The sequence below is a fragment of the Lemur catta genome, chromosome 11 (assembly GCF_020740605.2).
Source record: "Lemur catta isolate mLemCat1 chromosome 11, mLemCat1.pri, whole genome shotgun sequence".
In the NCBI taxonomy this organism is placed as follows: Eukaryota; Metazoa; Chordata; class Mammalia; order Primates; family Lemuridae; genus Lemur; species Lemur catta.
In genome coordinates, this window is record NC_059138.1 from 40,245,474 (window position 1) to 40,267,397 (window position 21,924).

The 21,924-nt window shown below is 38.8% G+C and overlaps 1 protein-coding gene across 1 annotated transcript in view; it reads left to right on the forward strand.

The window, feature by feature from the left end:
• Positions 1-30: 30 nt before the first annotated feature.
• Positions 31-21,924, forward strand: part of FBXL13 (F-box and leucine rich repeat protein 13) — a 183,267-nt gene continuing 161,373 nt past the window's right edge. The window contains exons 1-3 of the mRNA XM_045564287.1: positions 31-187; positions 17,666-17,769; positions 18,233-18,323. Of these exons, the coding sequence (XP_045420243.1) occupies positions 113-187; positions 17,666-17,769; positions 18,233-18,323 (270 nt within the window). The 5' untranslated portion in view covers positions 31-112. The remainder of the gene's footprint in view (positions 188-17,665; positions 17,770-18,232; positions 18,324-21,924) is intronic.

Genomic DNA, 21,924 nt, shown 5'->3' on the forward strand with positions numbered 1-21,924 from the left:
CCCCGCCCCCTGTGGTTGCCAGGACAACGCCCGGACGCGCCCCGCCCAGCCCTGGCGCGGCGCCTGCTGCGCGGGTTGCGTGAGCCCGCGGAGCGCACTTCTGCCTCGGACCATGGCCTCGCTACGCAATGCCAACCCCAGGCTGAGGAGCTACTTCAAGGAGAACTACATTCCTCAGGTCTGCGAGGTACGGAGGCACAGGGCGGTGGCTACGGACCGACTGAGGGGAGCTAGAAGGGGGAGGAGCTAGCCTTGGGGGTGGGAGAGGAGTGGAGAGTAAGAAGAGTGGAGTGGGGAGGAGGAGTCGAATTTGGACTAGTCGGCGGTCTGGGCTGAAGGTGCAGGTCTGAGAGAAGACAGACGGGTGGCGGTGGCAGAAAGCAGGGAGGGGGTGACATGTCTCAGGGAGAAAGCGCACTGGGCCCGGGACGGAAACCCCAAACGCCAACAACTTAAGCTTTGAACAAGAAGCACCTGAGGGCCACAGGAGGAGTGAGAAAAAAGTTTCAGAGGAGAGGAAAGAAGGAAAATCAGGAGAGTGTGGCATTGCGAAAAGTGTTTTAAGGAGGGAGTGGGCATTGGTTACCTGAGATGAGGACCTGAAGGATTTCTGTGAATTCTGCCCGTGAGCCTGGGGTTTGAAAGGAGCGTTGAGGACAGAAAATAGATGGAGGTGAGCTGAGGAGAGAGCGGAAGCTGAGATGAGACCTTGGAATGTAGTCAGCCTTTTGTGGGGGGAAGGACCCTCACAAGCAGTTGCCTTTAGACAGGAGGAAGGACTGCGCACCTCCGCTATTATTAAGTATAGTAGGAGGGAAGGAGGTTAGGATGGGGGCTGATAGTAGGTTTTGTAGGTTTGAGGGTAGGAAGCTGAGAAAGTTGTCCTTGGTTGACTTATGTTTTCTCTACAAATAATTGGTGAGCTGTTTGCCAAGCATGTGTATTTGGGTGGGGATGGGGATGGCGGTGCAGCAGGAGGTTTAAGCAAAGACAAGTTATGTGGAGAATGAGGGAGAGAGCTGTCTAGGGAAGGAAAGAAGAGAGCCCAGCTGGGTGTGGTAGCTCTTCCATGTGGTTGGGAGGGCTATTCGGTGCAGCCCTCCTCTTTTTGGACGGTAATTTAGAAGTATTTATTAAAATGTTAAGTACATGCACCCTTTGACCAAGCGTTGCCACTTCTAAGGATCTACTTTAGAGAAATACTTGCACATGTATTCAGAAGGATGTACAAGGATATTCGTTATAACATTTTTATGATGAAAACAGTAAATAATGGAAATGTGACTAAGAGAATGAGATACGTAGAATAAAGTATTTCTGTACCTGTTGAGAAGAAATGCCCTCCAAGACATATTATTAAGTAAAAAAGAAAAAGTGCAAGTTGCCCAGCAAAGAGTCCACTATGCTCTAGCTATCTATCTGATTTCATACATACATATATATGTATATTTGTATATGTGTTTGTGTGTATACCTATCTGTATTTAAGACAATAATGCATGCAGAGAACATATGCCAAACTATTAACAACAGATGTTTGGGGATGGTTTTATGGGAGGAGATGAAGGAGAATTTTAACTTTTTATTCTGTACATATCTGTATTTTAATTAATTATAATGAGTTTCATTCATGTTGTACTGCTATACAATTACACTTAAAAATATGTAGATAGAATGGTTCCCAGTTGTGTGATTTTCTCAAGTAGCACTCAGTAAATCAGATGTAGGTATAGAAATAACCCAATTGACTTCATCAAGGATAGGCATTTGCCAGGCATATAGAATGGAATGGCAGTAGGTAAGGGAGCTAAGCTACTGAGTAGCTGAAGGAATGGGCCAAGGACTCTAAAGACTGGGTGGGAAATGAGAATAGGATGTGATGCTGATATACGGGCAGAAAGCAGAAGCTCCTAAGAGGTAAGTGAAGAGGAGTAAAGGGAATTATTAGGTGAGAGAACTGGAAATGTAGACGGTGGGGTCAGAAAGTGGAATGTTTGTATTTAAGATTCAGGTTTGGTTGGGTGTGGTGGCTCACACCTGTAATCCCAGGACTTTGGGAGGCTCAGACTGGAGGATCGCTTAAGGCCAGGAGTTCAAGACCAGCCTGAGCAACAGAGTGAAACCCTATCTCTATTAAAAAAAAAAAAAGAAGAAGAAGAAAAATAGCCATGCGTGGTGATGTATGCCTGCAGTCCCCTCTTCTGATTTTCACCTACCTGTCCTAAATAAAACCTGATTGTCTTCTTAAAATATCATTTCCCTGGAAACCTCTTGATTAGAGGTTGACTTAAAAAAAAAATCCTGCTTGGTTTTCTGGGCTTACTGAATCTGTTGATTTATGGGTTTTTTTGGTCAGTTTTAGAAAATTCTTGGTCATTTTATTAATAAAATATTATTCAGTTCTCTCTTTATGGGACTCCAATCGTAAGTATGTTCGGTTTTTTTGTTTGTTTGTTTTACTTTGTTCTACATGTCTCTTTTGTTCTATTCGTTTCCCCCCATTTTTTCCTTTATGTTCAAGTTTGGATCTTTTTCATTGACTAATTCTGTTTTATGCTATGTCCAATCTATTGTTAAATACATCAAATGAAACCTTAATTTCAGTTCTAGAATGTCCATTTGATTCTTTTTTATACATTCTGATTTTTAAAATCATGCATCTTTTTATTCATCTATCTCTTCCCGTTTTCTTTAAGGTGTTAATTTTTTTTTCTGAGATAGGGTCTTGCTTTGTTGCCTAGGCTAGAGTACAATGGCCTTATCATAGCTCAAGTGAATCTCCTGCCTCCCTCAGCCTCCTGAGTATCTGCGACTACAAGCATACACCACAATGCCCGGCCAATTTTTCTATTTTTTGTAGAGGCAGGATCTTGCTATGTTGCTCAGGCTGGTCTTGAACTCCTGCTCAAGTGATCCTCCTGCTTCAGCCTCCCAAAGTGCTAGGATTACAGGCATGAGCTAGCATGCCCAGCCTGGTTGTTATTTTGAAATCATTGTCTGTTAACTTGAATATCTGGATCATCTGTGGGTCTGCTTCTATTGTTTGTTGATTATTAATCACATTTTCCTGCCTCTATACATATCTTGTAATTTCTTATTTTTATTAGACATCATATATATAAAAAAAACAACAGTATAAACTCCAGATGATATACTCTTTCATGGAGAAGTTTCTTCCTTTACTTTCTACAAGGTGAAGAGCTGATGGCTTTGGATGGCTTCAGTCCAGGTGGGGATTGAACTGGGTTGAGGCTGGACTGCAGTTTTCAGTTTTCTTCAGATTCCATCCATATCTGATTTGTCCCTGTTTTTTGGATATAACTTTTCTGGGCTTTTTTGTTTGTTTTTGGAGACATGGTCTCACTTTGTTGCCTGGGCTAGAGTACAGTGGTATGATCGTAGCTAACTGCAACCTCAAACTCCTGGGCTCAAACTGCCTACTCAGGAGTGCCTCCTGAATAGCTGAGACTACAGATGCATGCCACCATGCCTGGATAATTTTTTTATTTTTTGTAGAGACAGGATCTTGCTATGTTGTCAGGCTGGTCTTGAACTCCTGACATTAAGCAGTTTCCCTGCCTTGGCCTCCCAAAGTGCTGGGCTTTTTTTTTCTTTTTTTTTTCCTGAGATAGGGTCAGAAGCTAGCAGGTCTGTGTCTCCTTACCCCAAAAGATTGCAAGAGATTTTGTTTTGCCCTTCAGAGGTATTTGAGCTTAGCTCTTTGGCTTTCTCTCTAGGCCCTCAACTTTAAAATCTGGCAAATGTATTGAGAGTTAGGCTAGCTGCATGTTTGAGGCAGGCTTCTTGTCCCTTCCCTGAGATTATGAGAGACTCATTCTGCCTTTTGGAAGTTGATGTTTTAGTTCCCCAGCCTCCTGCATGGAACACTGTCAGCAAATGTCTCATGGGAGAAGTGGCCACATTTGGGGCACCTCAAGTTTCTAATCTGTCATGTCAGCTCCATGCAACCACCAAAATCCTGTTGGCTTCTCTTTTCAGTGGTGGAGTTCTTCTGCCTGGCCCTAGCCCAGTCTTCTTTCCATATGCAGAATTGGTATGTCTTGAGTGAAAAAACAGCTGTGCATTGTCAGCTCATTTTAGAAAGTTCTCCCTTCTCTGGAGTTTCATCATTCTCCAATACATTTTAAAATGTGATTTTTGTAACATATCTGATTTTTTCTAGTTGTAGCAGAATCACTGGACCATGATGACTTTCCACATCTGAGTCGGAAGTGAAGTCCTATGGAAACTGCTTTTGTTTCACTTCTCAGTTAACCTTGGATCCAGAGATGGGATAGCTGTCCTCCTTGGCTCCCCCTTTCCACTTCCAAATGACATCTCTTCCCTCCTTTTTATAAAAGCTTCTTTATAGTTCATAATGTCAAATTTAGTGCTCACTCTCTTTATTATATACCAGCCTCTTGGTTACTCTTTGTGCTTCTTTGATAACTTTAGAATCTGGCTCACCACCTTGATTTCTACCTCTACTCCTATCATTGTTCTTAGTGGCTTCAGCATCCACAGGGATGTTCCTTTCACATCCCTGACCTATCTTCCAATTATCTTTGTTTTTACTATTCCTTAGTCATTCTGCTTCATGACTCTTGATCATTTATCCCAAATTACTGTACTATCTCTGAAAACTGTATTTCTTCATCTCACTTTTCATCTAACTTCCTACCCCACTCACTCTGGGATTTCTAGTCTATCATGTCTTCAACTGATTGACACCACCAGTTCATTCATTTAATCATTTTTGCACTGTCAAATATGACTCCTGTGTCCTCATTTCTCTACCCACCTTAGATTCCTTGATTCATAATTGTTGCAGGTATCTATCATTGAAAAATGAGTCTCCACAAAATTTAATGGTTTAAAATAACAATAGACATTTTATTATTGCTTTTCACAGTTATGGGAATTGATAGAACTTTTTTGCTCAAGATCTCTCATGCACTTGCATGTCAAAGGGGCTGGAGTTAAAGTCATCTCAAAGACGTCCTTACTTACATGCCTGGCAGTTGATGCTGGATGTTGACTAGGACCTCAGCTGGAATTCACAGCTAGAACATCTATGTGATTATAACCTCTCCATGTGGCTGAGCTTCCTCATAGCTTGAAGGCTGGGTTCTAAAACGGTCGTCCAAGTAGTAGAGCCTGGTAGCATTACCTTTTATAACCTAGGCTCAGAAGTTACTCAACATTACTTTCATTCTAGTCTGTTCATTAGAAGTGAATCACTAAGTCCAATCCATATTCAAGGGAAGAAATTAAACTCCACCTCTTGATGGGAGCAGTGTCAAACATTTGTAGACATGTTTTTAAAATGCTAAAATCATGATAATCACTTTCAAGTACCATTATCTCCTTTACTTGTCTCTCCCTCTATCCTATTGATGTGGCAAATACCTAACCCTGGTAATGCTCAAATATTCACCAATCCATGCCTACCTCTGAGAAACTGAACATTAAAGGAAGAACACACAATTAAACTGACTTGTACCCCTTTAAATCCAATCTTCAGTTGTCAGATGGGCTCTCAATGACAATAATACTATATTTCCTAGTATATTCAGTTTCTGACTATATCTGTTACACTCGTAGTGAAAAGGTAGATTTAAAAAGCTAACAAAATTGTTCCACTAGATAATGAAAAAGTCAATTACATTTCAGTCCTTTAGAACCAAACAGAAAAATTTTAAACAGTAGCTTTTAAAATTACTTTTTTTTTTTTTTTGAGGAGAAGGAAAGAGGAGTTTATTAATTTGCTGACAAATGAAGAGTTTGGCAGACTCCTGTCTCAAGGTACCAATGTCCTGCCTCTGAGCAGAAGTACAGAGTTTTAAATGTTCTGATTAATCCCATAATCCCATTTTTGGCTAAGATAACTTCATGACCTTTGCTGAGATTCATCCCATTTTTGGCTAAGATGGATCTCGTGACCTTTGGGCAATTTCCCCAAGCCATCTCCTGTGGCACAGAGAATAAAGGACACTCTCCTGCCCCTCCCAACCATGGCCTGAGGGCAGAGATGTTGGTTTTAGTTCTCAAAAAGGGTGAGGGGGTTTTGAAGAGACAAAACATTTTTAGCCTTTTCCAGGCCATTTTCTCTGTTACACATTCCTCACTGTCAATTTTTACCCTTCCATATCTATGGGAGGAGGGACGATGTAGTCATCAAGCTACTTTATGCTGAATTGGGGCAATGTTTTAGATGGAAAGTTTATACTTATTTATGTCATCACAAAATTTCGGAAGTATATTTACAATAAAATTGCCAGGAAAAAAAAGTGCATAAACAACAACTACAACCATGAGGATTGAGAAGGTGAGATGGAGGATACCTGATAAGAGAGATTTTATCCTGCTTGAAAAGACACCAGTAGGACTGTCGCCTTGCACATAATGTCTAATACAGGGCAGGTTAAGAAAGAAACATGGGACCTCTGAGTGCAGAGGTATTAGGTGTATCCTGTAGGTGATCTGAAAAGACCGGCTTCTACAAATTCGGAAATGATGTTTCCATTGTCAAAATTATACCACTAAGATTTGTGGATTTGAGTTCATGTAAATTTTACCTTCAACAATTTATGAGAATAGGTGGGGGAAATGGATGAATATATAGATTATACAAGAATCACAGACTAGTGATAATTGTTAAAACTAGGGGATGGGTACCTAAAGGTTCATTATACTGTTGTTACTATTTATATATGTTTGAAATTTAAAAATTTAAAATAAAATATAGTCATGGCTGGGTGTTTTTTTTTCCTTCTCAGAATGTATATAGCTAGGCATGGATGGAATGACAGCTTCAATTTTGGCTGTATAATCATTTTGTTTGCTTGGTGTATCAATGATCCATTACTATGGAACATATAACCACACAAGCCACTTAGTGGCTTAAAATAACAGGAATCATTTGGTTTGCTCAAAAATCTGAAATTCTGACAAGATTTTGCAGGGACAGTTTATCTCTGTTCCATGTGTACCACCTGGGGTATATTAACAGGGGATAGAAGATCCACTTTTAAGATGGCTCTCTCCTCTTGCATACCTAGCAAGTTGACACTGGCTGTTGGCTGGGAGTTCAGCCAGGTCTGTGAATCAGGAGGCTTGGTTCTTCTCTATTTGGGCATGTCTGCTTTCCATTTGGGCCTTTCCATGGGCTGTTTGGACTTCCTCACAGTACAGTATCTGGGTTCTAAGATCAAGCCTCCCTAATAGGGAACCAGGTAAAAGTAATACCACTGTTTATGACCTAGGCTGGTAGTCAACATAACATTATTTTTACTTAGATTCAAGGGGAGGTAACATAGAACTCATTTCTCTTTTTCTTTCTTTCCTTCTTTCTTCCTTTCTTTTCTTTCTTTCTTTCCCTTTCTTCTTTCCTTCCTTCCTTTCTTTCCTTCCTTCCTTTTCTTCCTTTCCTTTTCTTTCCTTTTCTTTCCTTTCCTTTCCTTTCCTTTTCTTTGTTTTTTAGACAGGGTCTTGTTCCATCACCCAGGCTAGAATGCAGTGGCACCATAATAGTTCACTGTAACCTCAAACTCCTGTGCTGAAGTGATCCTCTCACCTCAGCCTCCCGAGTGGCTAGGACTACAGGTGTGTGCCACCTTTCCCAGCTAATTTTGGTTTTATTTTATTTTTATTTTTTGTAGAGATGAGGTCTTGCTATGTCTCTTAGGCTGGTCTCGAACTCCTGGCATCAAGTGATTTTCCTACCTCAGCCTCCCAAAGTGCTAGGATTACAGGCGTGAGCCACTGTGCCTGGCCAGAACCCATTTCTTGATAGGAGGCATATCAAAGTCACATTGTAAAGAGCATTTGGGGATGGGAGGTGGTGTTATGGCCATTTTGGAAAATACAGTCTGCTATTCTTGGCTTGTTCATGCAAGGGGATTAAAATCCAGTTGGATCTCAAAACATTATCTGAAAAACTAAGATGTGGATCACAACAGCATCACTTAGTGAATGGGTCTCAAACCTATAATTACCCCCTTTTTTCTTCTTTTCCTCCTCCTCTCTCCTCGTCTCTTCTCCTCTTCCTTCTTCTCTTCCTCCCTCTTCTTTCTCTCCCTCCTTTTCTGTCTCTGTTCTCCAGGAGTAGAATGTACTGGGCATTCATAAGTTTCCTATACAATATCTACTTCCCTCATCCTAATTTTTCTTTTCTTTTTTTTTCTTTTTGAGACAGAGTCTCACTCTGTTGCCCAGGCTAAAGTGCCATGGTGTCAGCCTAGCTCACAGCAACCTTAGACTGCTGGGCTCAAGAGATCCTTCTTCCTCAGTGTTTTGAGTAGCTGGGACTACAGGCATGCACCACCACACACAACTAATTTTTTATATATATATATATATATATATATATATATATATATATATGTATACACACACACACACACACATATATATATATATATATTAGTTGTCTGGCTAATTTTCTATTTCTAGTAGAGACGGGGTCTTGCTCTTGCTCAGGCTGGTCTCGAACTCCTGATCTCAAGCAATCCTCCTGCCTCAGCCTCCCAGAGTGCTAGGACTATAGGCGTGAGCCACCACACCCAGCCTTCCAAATTTTTCCTACATTCTTATTCCATAACCCACCTCTTCCTTCACATAGCCAAAGTGCTTCAGGAAAACTGACTATCCCCTTCTCTGGAGTGGAAGCCTGACTGGCTTGCAGCAACCAGTGCCTTCAATTTCACTGGCCACGATGTCTGTGACCAAAGTGTATGTTGGGGGATGGTATGGAATCATGGGAGAGAACAAAATGTTATCCAAACTGATTTAGATCAGGCTGCTGATTGGAATGCTAGTACAGAGATATACCACCTCTGGATGTTGATGGGGAAACATGTGGCCCTGGGAGCCATTGACAGTTATCTTGTGTACACAAGGAGAGAAAATTTTAGGGTGAAGTGAATTCTGGGGAAGGCATAGTGGGAAATGGGAAGAAATCAGGCTTCTAGGAACATCAATAAGTTTTATCATGGGAACCAATACATTCCATGTTGAGTTTGTTACTTGAAACCTAAGGCATCTGATGCAAGGGTTACATTTTATTATAAGATTGCCTAGGTTTGATTCTTGGCTTCATATTAATTGGGTGATTTTGAGCAAGTTTCTAAGTCTCTCTACCTCAGTTTTCTTTATAGGAAGATTCTAGATGGATGAGATGCAGGTCTTTACATGCTAGAGTGGGAGAGTATGATTATGAAAGGGAAAAGTAGGAAAAGAAAATTGCAATATGTGTCCTGAGGCAGATCGATTTTAGGAAAGAATACAGTTTTCCACTGGTATCCATGGGGGATTTGTTCAGGTCCTGAGGATACCAAAATCCTTGGATGCTCAAGTCCCTTATATAAAATGGTATGGTATTTTCATGTAACCTATGCATATCCTCCTGTATACTTTAAATCATTTCTAGATTACTTATAATACATGTTATAATGTAAGTACTATGTAAATGATTGTTATACTGTATTGTTTAGGGTATAATGACAAGGAAAAAAGTATGTACATATTCAGTACAGATTCAGTGTTTTTGAGTATTTTGACCTGGGATTGGTCAAATGAATGGATGCAGAAACCATGGATATAGAGGGCCGACTATACATAAGGTGAGGATATGGATTCCTTTATACTGTTTATGCCCACATAATCCTTGCAAAGCCTTTGTCAGCTTCTAGAAGTTCACACACCCACTTAAAGACTGCTGGATTGTATGTTCAATTAAAATTAGGTAACTTTTATTTATTAATTTTTTAACAGATTCGACTCTTGACTTCAGCTAGCCTTTTTTCTTGAGGAATGGCAAGTGTGGTCAGCTAAGGGGGGGTGTACATTAGCATATTCTACCAGCAAATATTTGTTGGTCCTCTGCCATGTGCTAGTAGAAAACATCTCAATGGCTTCAACCACTTGCAACTGTGACGCTGAAGCTGTTTGTAGCTCACACTTGTCTCCTAAGTCCTCCGAGCATTTATAAATTTGGGTGTCCAACAACACATGAAAGAATTAAAAAGAAATAGGTGAAATTAACTTTAACAATATATTTTATATAAACCAATCTATCCAAAATATAATCGTTTCAATATGGATTTAATATAAAATCACGTACGTCTTCAAAACTGAGTGTGTCCTTTCCAATTAGCATACCTTGATTTGGACTAGCCACATTTGAAATGCTCAATAGCCACATGTAATCAGTGGCTGCCATATTGGGCAGTGCAGGTCTAGAATACATTAACAAATTTAATAAGCCAAGGAAAATTACCCTTGACCCAGAAACGATTATTCTTTCTAAGAAGGTGGTTCTTTTCAACTGCAGCACAGTTTTTGGAACTTCAGGAGGAGTCTGAGTGCCACAGCAAAGGGTAGAGGGGCTGTCTACTGGCCAGTCAGGTTGGCCACCCCTATCCCAGCAATCAGAGGGGTCACACATGGGGCACTTGTTCTCACGAATTTGATACCTACTTCAAAATTTACTTCAGGAGTAATAGTGATTAGATTTGTATTATGAAAATGAAAGAAATGATAAGAGCCTAAGTCATGGACTAACTGTTGGAGTGGTTTGTTAAATAAACCACAAAACTTTTTAAAGCGTTACCTGAGAAGGACCCTAGAGGAGACTTCTGTGGATACCAGTGGAGGTCCAACAAGTAGCTTCCCTTCTGTCTTTCTGAATTTTACCATCCCTTTGGGATTCTCTCTCTTTGGTCACTGCTATATCTGCCTCCCTATCTAAATGAAGCCTAAAATGAAATGTAGATGAAAATAAATTACCATTTTTCATCCATCAAATCAATAAAAATAAAAATTTTATAGATTTCAGGCTGGGTATGGTGACTGACTCCTGTAATCCGAGAACTTTGGGAGGTTAGGGCAGGAAGATGGCTTGAGGGCAGAAGTTCAAGACCAGCTTGGGTGACACCACTGTCTCTACAAAACATTAAAAAAAAAATGGTTGGGTGTGGTGGCGCACACCTGTAGTCCCAGCTACTCTGGACGCTGAGGTGGGAAGACCTCTTGAGTCTGTGTGTTCAAGGCCGCTATGATTGCACCACTGCACTCCAGCCTGGGCAACAGAACGAGACCCTGTCCTCTCTCTCTCTCTCTTTTTAAAATAGATTTCAGTGTTGGCAAGAGTGAGGTGAAGTGGACACTGTCATTGGCTGCTGATGAGAATATAAATTGATAATACCTTTGGGAAAGCAATTTTGAAATATGTATGAAGATCTTCAGTATAAACCTTTTCTGTATTTTTATAGAAATCTGCCTTTAAGAAATAGAGATGAAGATATGTACATTTTACCGTTAGTAGTGATAATTAATATGTATACCATATGATTTTTAATAATAGGAAAAAGAACCTAAGTGGCTAATGATTTATTAATAGAAATTATTAAGCATTTATGGTATACTTTTTGTAAGAGATTATCAACCAAACTCATTATGTGATGTTTTAAAAGAATTTTTGGTGACATGAAAAAATGTTTATGAAATAATAATTAGCCAAAAAAATACAAAACTATATATAGTATGATACTAATTTTGTAAAAAATATATGCATTGAGGAAAGACTGAAATTAAAATTTTTATGAGAGGTTACTTCTAGTTGGCAGGATGATGGTTGATTTTTCTTCTCTTGCATTTTTTCTGAATTTTCCGAATTACATAGAGCATATACTATTTTTATAATCAGAAAAAATGTTCATACATTAAAACAAAATAATGACATCATAGCCTAAGTGCAGAAAAAAATGCTTCTCTTTTTGCTTTCCAATATCATTTTTGAATGAACTTTCTTGATGGAGAATTAAAAAGAAATAAAGAAAGCACAGAAAGCGTAAAAGCACTGATTGCTGGGAAGCACTGGTTTCTCATCCTAGGCTACCCAGCTGGCTGGCCTGGTTGGAGGCCTGGGTGAGTGTCCTTTTACTCTGATCACATAGCTGAGGTCTCCTGGACATCTTATTTCCTACATAGGCTATCCTCTGTTCCAGCTGGCATTTGCATAAAACCCTCTCACTCTTGTTCACCTTTCAGGCAGGCCTGTGTGCAGCTAATTGCATACTCATAGATTTCCAAGATATTTTCTTTTTTGCAGAATCCTGGGAGGTCTAAGGACCCCTATGGGAATGCTCTACAAGAGGAGAAAGGGCACTAGGGACAAAGTGTGAGCTCTGCTTCCTCTCTTTATTTCCACCTTGCACGCCTAGAACAACTCTGCTTTTATCTGGGTTATATTTTGGGATTCCTATCATGTCTTTTTTGAAAGATGTTTTTCTATGTAAAAAATGAATTTGAAGCCACTGTGCTCAATCATCATGATTCTGTCAGGGAATAATCTCTTCCTTCATGGTTTATGTCCTCAGCTTTGAAGCAAGTTGATCTTTTCCAGCATAGACCATCAGCATCTCATATGACTTTCGTGCAATCTGAATCTGTTGTTTGTAGAAAACATATAAACATATCAAGATAAAGGAGGGCTGTTTTTTTATACCGCAGAGTCAAGTATGTTTTGAACTTTTATTTTAGATTTAAAATAAATAAACTAAATGATCAAATACTTGGCAATTTGGACAACAAAATTATGTGAATTATTTTAAGATTCAGGAAAAAATATATTTTAGAAATTCAAAGTTTTAAAACCATGTCACGATAGCCCTGTGACATATGAACCTTTATTATTCCATTTCAGTTAAGGAAACATAGGAACAGAGAAGTAACTTGTCAGAGGTTGCACGGGATAAGATTGCAGATCCTGCACTTACCCAGTGGACTCCACCCACATGTAGATACACAGGGCCTGAACCTGGATAGAATTGAAGGAAAACGGAGTATTGCTTTCTGATTCCTCTTTCTCACTATATTCGTGATTTTTCTCTCTGAGAACTCTGAGATGCTTTTTCCACCACTGTGGGAATTAGCTTTGTGCTTTTTTTTTTTTTTTTTTTTTTTTAGATCTTCTTTCCCAAAGGCATTTGTATTTTCAAAGAGATCATTGAAATAGGAGCCCACACAATGAAGCCGTATTGGTAGAATTTCAGACAGTAGGTCATCAAAAAAATTTAGAAATCTTATTTCTCCCTCAATTTTCTACCAGGCAGAAGTCAGCACATTGTCTACAGACAAACAGGGTCTTCCCTACAGGGACAAAAGATGAGCTAGATATTATGAATATAGTGTCTACAGAAGTATTAATCAGATATATATTAATACCTAGTGATTGTATCTGAGAGCAAGGAAGTGCTCTTCCAATTGCGAGCTCTGATTTCAGTTTAATGTTTAGGAAAGATGAAAAGAGTTTGCAAAACTAGATCTGTTCAGCAGATGGCGTACTTAAGCTACAAATTACGATTTTTAAAGCAAAGTTTTAAAAATGATACATCTGTTTTTAAAGCACATAGACTCTATTATCAGATATTTTGTTTAGGGACTAATAGGTGCACATATTTGTTAGAGATGCAAGAATTAGAAATTACTGATTATGTGAGCAAGGAACCACCCTGCCAGTTTAGGAAGGGAGGAACTGATTACGTTAATTCATTTTGCTGGACCTCAGGGCAAGAAAGCTTTGGTTCCCCGCCCCCCCCCCTAAAAAAAAAGTTATCTTTGCTGAGTTCCCTGAGCCCAGCCAGGCAATTCACACATGCCTGTGAATTGTGAATCCATGGGATGCTAAAGAAACAAAAAGCATATGAATTTATTATTTCTCCAGTGACAATTTTACTTATCTAGGGATTACCCAGCTGAGATTGCTTCCCTGTTGGGACAGGCACAATCTGCAAGTATCAGAATCCTTTGTCTTCTTCTCACCCCACAGCTCCTTACCTGTCCAGTCTGCCTTAAAGTCCGTCAATTCTGGCCCAAAGGGACAGCTTTCTCTTCCTGAGTTCTCTTCTGAATGTTGAAACCAGTTGGCCCCTTTCAGTAATCTTCAGGATCTTTTCATTTATAGCGTTTCTAAAATAAAAATTTGACACTCTCTATTTTAAAGTGCTGACAAGACATAAAAGCCCGTTTATTTTCAAATTTTTAACTTAACTTCGTTAAATACGAATTAAGACTTCCCACAGAACAGCATGCCAACTCCATCTCCACCCCAGATGGGGATGGTGATCATTTGTGAGGTGTCACTTTGGACTTGTTTCAGGAGTTAGGGGTAGGGGCTGGGGAGATAGAAGGGACTTCCAACAGTGTTTAGGCTTTGCTTTTTCTATTTCCCCACCTGCAAGCTCCCTGCCCTCTCCTTGCCACTTGGAAATTTCTCCAACTGCTGAGGCCCCACAAGCATTTGGTAATCACTTTTATCTATGCATTCCTGGAGCAATTATTTTTTATTACTATTTAGGCCCTTAGCCTATTTTGAACCGTATTTATCTGAGTATCTAAAAAGATAAATAAGACTTTCTCTCTTAAGTGTCTAACATCTATTGTTGTGTGTCCACCCAGAGTTATAATAGATAGTTACTATCTTGCTATTTATATTTGAACTATTGTTCTATCAAGTTCTTTCTTCTAGCCATTTTCCGCTAGGCCATGCATGGTGGCTCATAACTATGCATTAGTCCTAACTTCTTCCATTAGGGTTGGTTTAAGTTAGTATGTGTCTTTCTCTCTGTCATCACACTGGACTTTAAGTGGTATAAGGGAATATTTTAAATTTATTTTTTCTTTGTCCAAGTTTTAGAGGTGATAATTATCAGTGGAATGATTAAAAATATGATGCTAGCTTGGTATCATTATCTATTGAGTGCCTATTTTGTGCTAGACACTAGTGAAGGCAGTTTTTAATTTTCACGATAGCCCTGTGACATATGAACTTTTATTATCCCATTTCAGTCAAGGAAACATAGGAACAGAGAAGTAACTTGTCAGGGGTTGCACAGGGTAAGATTGCAGATCCCACACTTAACCCAGTGGACTCCACCCACTGTATTATCTTGCTTCTTGAAAGACAGGTACTAGTGGGAAGGAGTGGAAGCAACAGTCCTGGGTAAACCTCAGTACCCAGAACATCTTTCAGAATATTTGAGAAATATTGAGGACTGAGATTAGAGAAGCAGAGCCAAAAGAAAGTAAGGATTGCATAATTGTTTTGTGAATTACAGGCTTGAGAAAGCCAATCCAGATAATTAGGTCATAATCTTTTTTGTACTTGATTGTGTAAGTTTTTACCAAGAAGATTAGCAATAATAAAGCCCTGGCTAATGTTTTTGAGAGTCAAACATTATTATTCTTATGAGCACATTTGCTTGTTTTGCTTCTGCTTATAATAAAAACTAAGTTAATGGATTTGAGATTTTTATTTACAATGAGCAGAAAAAAGGTATTGATTTATTAACTGTGCTATTTTACTGGCATATAGCTATGTAGTGTTCACTCATTAATATATAAAACCTCATGCTGTGTTATTTTATCTGATGGGAAAAGATGAACAGTGATATTTCTTATGCAAAAAGTGTACATTTTAACTCTGCTAATTCCATATGCCTTAACATTTCAGAGACTTATCCTCCCAACCTGTCTTGACTTCTGCAGGATAACTTCTCAGGAAAAGTAGCTTTCTGATTTGTGGAGCTTGGAAATACAAAGGAATAAGCAATTTCTGATATTTATTAACCAGACCTCAACTTTCTTGAAAATTCTCTGTAAAGCTGAACTCCATAAGGCACTCGTTCTCAGACTTCAGTGTGCATAGAAATCACCAGGGAAGCTTAGTAAAAGGTTCCTAGGCTCAATCCTCAGAGGCCAATTTATTCTCCATGTGATTCTGATGTAGATGTCCTCAGGGTGCCAGAATAAGAGGAGGGGACGCAGAGTGGGGAGTACAGAAACTCAATACTCTGAAAACCTAGGCACAGAAAGAAGTGCCAGAGAACAGATGGGCTTTCCTTCAGGGCTCTGTGAGAAGCTGTTGGAAGTCTGGCCAGGTAAGAGAAGACTTCAGCCCTTCTAATAGGTCCCACATAGGACTCACTCTTGCTGGTTTTTAGGTAATACATACTGTTTAAATCCAGCTTGCCACTGTGGTGAGAACCACTAATCTCCTGTGCAACTGTATTCTCTTGGCTTGTGGGAGAAGGAAGTCAGTCTGCAGATGGCTGAGTGCTCACTGTGATCAACTGGGCTTGAGGTTAGGTGAGGAGGCAGAGCTAAAGAGGGAGAGAGATCTATATCTTACCATTTTGCCATTATCCCAGCCTGAGGCCTACACACTAAGAGGGGCCATGGAGCTATTGCAAAAGGAGAAATTGTATTTTGCATGGTCCATCTGGGAGAAATTATCATTTTTATTTTTGGAGAAACACTATGAGAACTGCTGAGAAGCTAAGACAAGACCCTAGACCTAGATCTGCTGACACTTGGCCCATGGAGGTGGGAAGAAGTGCTCTGCATAACCCAAGCAATGGAATTATTTTGTTCCTGAAATAAAGGAGCAGGAAAAAGCCAGCAAGAGTAGACCCTATGTGGGAGAAGGACTAAAAAAGCATACTCCGACCTGCAACACATGTACACTAGACCTCACCAGGAGACAATGAACCAAGAAGGAAAAAAGAAATGACTAAGGAGAATTCCAGGTGGTTTCTGTGGGATGTGTGCTGTAAACTGTTTTCTCTGTCTCAAGGGGAGAAATCTTTAATAACTGTATATCTCGCTGTTATTGTTAATGAGAAGTTTTTTTGGGGGCGGTGTACCTTGAGAAGGAAAATGAGACCGCAGCAGCTTTCTGAGCTCCATATATGAACTTTAAACAGTATCTTAGATACTGTTTAGTCGTTTGTTTCCCACCTATGTGTATTGTGCTGCAATTTTCCAAATATTAATATGTATACTCTGTAGATGTGAATGATAAAATACAAATGCATTTCTTTTTTTTTCTGAGACAGAGTCTTGTTCTGGTGCCAGGGCTAGAGTGCAGTGGCATCATCATTGTAGCTCACTGCAACCTCAAACTCCTGAGCCCAGATGATTCTCCTGCCTCAGCCTCCTGGGCAGCTGGGACTACAGGCGTGGACCACCACACCCAACTAATTTATCTAGTTTTTGTAGAGATGGGGTCTCACTCTTGCTCAGGCTGGTCTTGAACTCTTGGCCTCAAGCAGTCCTTCCACCTCAGCCTCCCAGAGTGCTAGGGTTATAGGCGTGAGCCACCGTACCTGGCCCACAAATACATTTTTAAAGAGTTTTTGCATTCATAGTAGATTTTGATGGTGGATTTTCTCAATCTCTTTTATGGTTGGGTCTGAGGAATTTTTGACTGAAAAAAAAAAAGCCAAACAAATAGGTTCTCATTCTTCAAGAGGGTAGAAACCACTGAGCTAAAGCATCACAATTATGTCTTCAGATTGACTATAAAGAACATACTTCTCACATTATACAAAACATGGTACAGTGACTTGATTGTGTCATTTATGGTGGATTTTTGGAAAGAGGCAAGGTAAGCTGTATTTTGATTTGACTTTAGCAAAATATCAACACTGAATAAATACAGGGGGGTATGTGAAAAGCATGTTTACTTAAAAACTATCACACTATTTGACTTTTTATTTTTTTCTTAATATTATTTGACTTTTTAATTGTATAAGAATCTATCTGCAATTTAGTAATGACATGCAAATTCAGAAACATTGATTCCATTTCCTTTTTTTCCATAGGCGCTATTATGCGGTATACTTGTTACATGTCCTGAGGATCCACTGATATATTTAGAGGAAATGATCATGGTTATAATTGAAAATGGCCTTGAAAGTCTTCTTTGGTAAGGATTGTTTTGATTTATGATAGGGAAATATTTCATTTTGAAGGTAAAATACTTATTGTATAGTATCAAAATAAGGTTTTGCCAATGAATGCTTCCAATCTCAAGATTTTTAAAGTATCCCTTCATAGGTTTTTAAGTTCCAAAGACTTAAACATGAGTAGTTTGCCCACTGGTTTTCAGCTTGAGAAATATAGTATACTCTCATCAATAATATGTATTCATAGGGCCATTGTATTTCAGGTTGGGAATGGGGAAAGGGTAGCACATTCTCCCTGCAGGGCACAGCACAATCTTGGGGGGTAGTTTGAAAAAGTCCTCCAGGTAATTCTAATCTGCTTCCCCCACAGGGAAATGACCCTTCTCCTTTTTATTCCACCCACAAGAATCACTGATGTAATTAGGGAATTAACTACTATAAAATGAAATTAGTTTTTGACCATATTTTATGATTTTATTAAAGGGATATGTTCATTGAACCATCAGTGAAACCAAAAATTCGAAGATTGTCTGAAACATACCTGGAACAACTTTTTGGACTGGATGATCAGCTGGTAATTATTAGTAACCAGGAATTCTAAAATATATATCTTAAGTTTTGATGGAAGTTTCCACATTGATTTTATATTTTATGGGAAGTATGAGGTCAGACTGTTTTTGATATTGGGAGACCAGAAAAGTGAAGGAATATCACATATACACATACAACCGTACTCATGGTAACCTCCCCAAATTTCCAAGAAGCATTTAGACAGGCATTTGTTCTTTCTCTTTCTGATAAAATCTTTCCGTTAAATTTCCCCCTTTTCCCTTTCTCCTCCTCTTCCTTGAATGCATCTTTATAAAGACAAAAACAGCATTATGGAAAGCTTTAAAGGAGGATGTTTTCTTTCCTTTCTAATCTGCTTCTTTCCGCATCCCATCTCCCTGCCCATTCTCTCTGCTGTCTGCCCTCTCAGATTAGGGTACAGGGAATCATGCTTATAAAGACATGGCCAAAACATCAGTGAGATCTAACTTAAAAGCCAGACCTTATTGTTAATGAAAGGAACAATCAGTTCCAGCAGCTAGTTTTGATCCTGTGAAGAGGGCAAGGAAGTAATCAGGATACAAAGACTTTAGAACAAAGACCATGTGTCTAAGAGAAGCTAAAAGAGCAAAAGGCACGTGGGAAGAGAAATACTAACTAACACAAATTAGATGTGAGTGGGACCGTGTGTGATACCTCTTGATCCCAGGGCTGTCATCTGGGTAAGCCCAGGCAGGGTTTGGGAGTTGCTAGTGAAGCTGGGTATTGAAAAGTGGAATCAAAGCATGTTCAAGGTTAGTGCTTAGAGCCAGGAAGAATTTGAAGCATCTATTTAGAAGGATGAATAGAGAGTAACAATGGATCCTAATTAGTGGTCTGGAACAGAGAAACAACAATAGAGGGATAGGATGATTCTGCCAAGCCTGGAATGGTGCCAACATACTGGGCAGAATCCACATGTCTGATCATGTTGGTTTGCATCATGTTGTGCGGGTATCTTAACTGTACTTTATTAACCACATACCTTTGATCTACCATGGAGTGCAGATATCAACAAGCTATGTTCTTTGAGATGTTTGGAGGCAATCTCAAGAGCTGAAGGGGAGGCCCAGGGAATGGGATTCTGGGTCTTCCACCTGATCCCTATACTCTAATTTTGCTTTCAGTGTGATTTTGCTTGAAAAAAGCTTGAAAACCATTGCCAAAAGATGCTAAAATTTTTAAAAATCACTGATGTAGAGGGGTAAACCTCATTGTCAATATTTTGACAAGGATCTTATAAAATATAAAATCAGGCTGTGTCCAGTGTCCAGCTAGAAGCCTATAGGGAATCTTTTAAAAACTACACAGAATTCCAAGAGACATCATAGCTATTTCAAACCTAGAGTTTTATTAGAAAAGAGATTCTTAGAGATATTTTATGATGTTGAAAATGCAAAGGATAAAATGTTGGAAGCTGATCCAAACTTAGAAAAGAGTATGATAATTTGCCAAGGCATAGAAAAGATACCCCCTTAATATCATAAGTTGGAAAAAATAGAAATGAGGTAGGACTTTGCAAAAGCAATGAGGAAAATATTTGTTAAGGTTAGACATGAAAATGTGAATTTCCAAGTGTCACAGGGTTGCTTAGTTAGAGGGCTCAACCTAGGTTGGATCTAGATTAATTCATTTCTCCTTTACCTTTAGAAAAAATGAAAAATTTTTCTTTCTTTTTCTTGTCTTTATAAAGAAGTAAACCACTTTAATCCTCAGTGTTTCTGATATTTTGAAGTATGGGATACTGAAGCCAGGTGTATTGGCAAGTGCCTATAGTCCCAGGTAATTGGAAGACTAAGGGAGGAGTATTGCTTGAGCTCAGGAGTTTGAGACTAGCCTGGACAATATAGGGAGACCCCATCTCCTAAAAAATATAAAGTATAGTATACTAAATAAATATTAGTTTTAGTTTTTTAATATTCCTTTCTTATACAGTTTCCTGTACAGTTATATCTGGCAGTAAGAGGATTTTGAATGTTTTAACAAAAAATTTTAAAGGTCACAAACATTTGTAATTTTTTCCATTAAAGTAGGAACTGTTCTCATAACAGTAGAGAGAAAGATAGTTTAATTGTTTCAAGTGTTCCAAGATGAAAGGGTCAACTATTGTAAGGAGGAAACTAACTTCACAGACTTGACTCTCATTTCTTAGGAAATGAAGTCTCCAGATGGGCCTACTAATTACAAGAATAGAAGGCACATATAATAACATTAAAATTTTTTTTATTATGCAAAAATTTAATTGTAACATGAAAGTAGAAAGAATACCATAATAATCATCCATCATCCAGCTTGAACAATAGTCAACATTTTACCAATTTTGTTAATTTATTTTCTCCTCCTTCCTTTTTGGTGGAGTATTAGAAAGCAAATCCCAGAAATTATATTATTTTACCAGTAAATACTTCAGTGTGCATTACTAATAGGAAATAATATTTTTAGAGAATATAAACACAGTGCCATTGTCTTATGTAATAAATAGCAGTGATTCTTGAATATCATCTAATGCTGATTATATTTAGATATATATTCCATATTTGAGTTTCCCAGATTGTTTCAGAAATGTCTTTTAATATATGGCTCTATTTAAATCAGAATCCATAGAGAGTCTTCATATTGCTCTTGGTTATCTAATGTCCCTTATAATTGACAACAGTTCGCCTTTCATATTTTTTTCCCATGCTACTTGTTGATTGAAAGAAATAGATCATTTGTTTTGTAAATTGTCCCATGTCCTCATTGTTTCCTCTGGTGTCATTTCACTTGCTCTGTTTCCTGTATTTCCTGTAAACTGGTACTTAAATCTACAAGCTTGATTATATTGAAGTCCCCCCACCCTTTTTTATGGTGACAAGAATATTGCAGGCTGGTTGTTGTGGTTCACGTCTGTAATCCTAGCTACTCAGGCAGCTGAGGCAGGAGGATTGCTTGAGCCCAGGAGTTCAAGATTGCAGTGAACTATGATGAGGCCGCTGCACTTCAGCCTGGGAGACAGAATGAGACCCTGTCTCAAAAAAAAAAGAAAAAAAGAAAAAAAGAATATTGCATAGGGGTGTTGTGTCCTTTTTGGTGCATCACATCAGAAGGCACATGGTCCGGTCAAGTCCCTTTTTTTTGCGAGTCTTGTTCTCTCTTTTATTTCAAAATATTAATGGATACAAATGTTTTTGTTACATGGGTAGCTTTTATAATGCTTATGTCAGGGCTGTTAGTGTGCCTATCACCTGAATAGTGTTCATTGCACCTGTTAGGTAGGTTTTTACTCCTCTCCTTCTCCCCTCTCCCCCTTCCCCCTTGTTGATTTCCAATGGCTTTTACTTCTCTTTCTGTACATGTGTGCCTGTAGATTAGTTCTAAATTATTAAAGAGTACATGTGGTGTTTGTTTTTCTATTTCTGAGCTACTTCACTTAGGATAATCGTCTCCAGTTCTATCCAAATTGCTGCAAAAGACATTAATTCCTTCCTTTTTATGGCTGAGTAGTACTCCATGTATATATATACCACATTTTGTTAATCCTCTCATGAATTAATGGGCACTTAGGTTGATTCCACATCTTTGTGATTGTGAATTGTGCTTCAATAAAC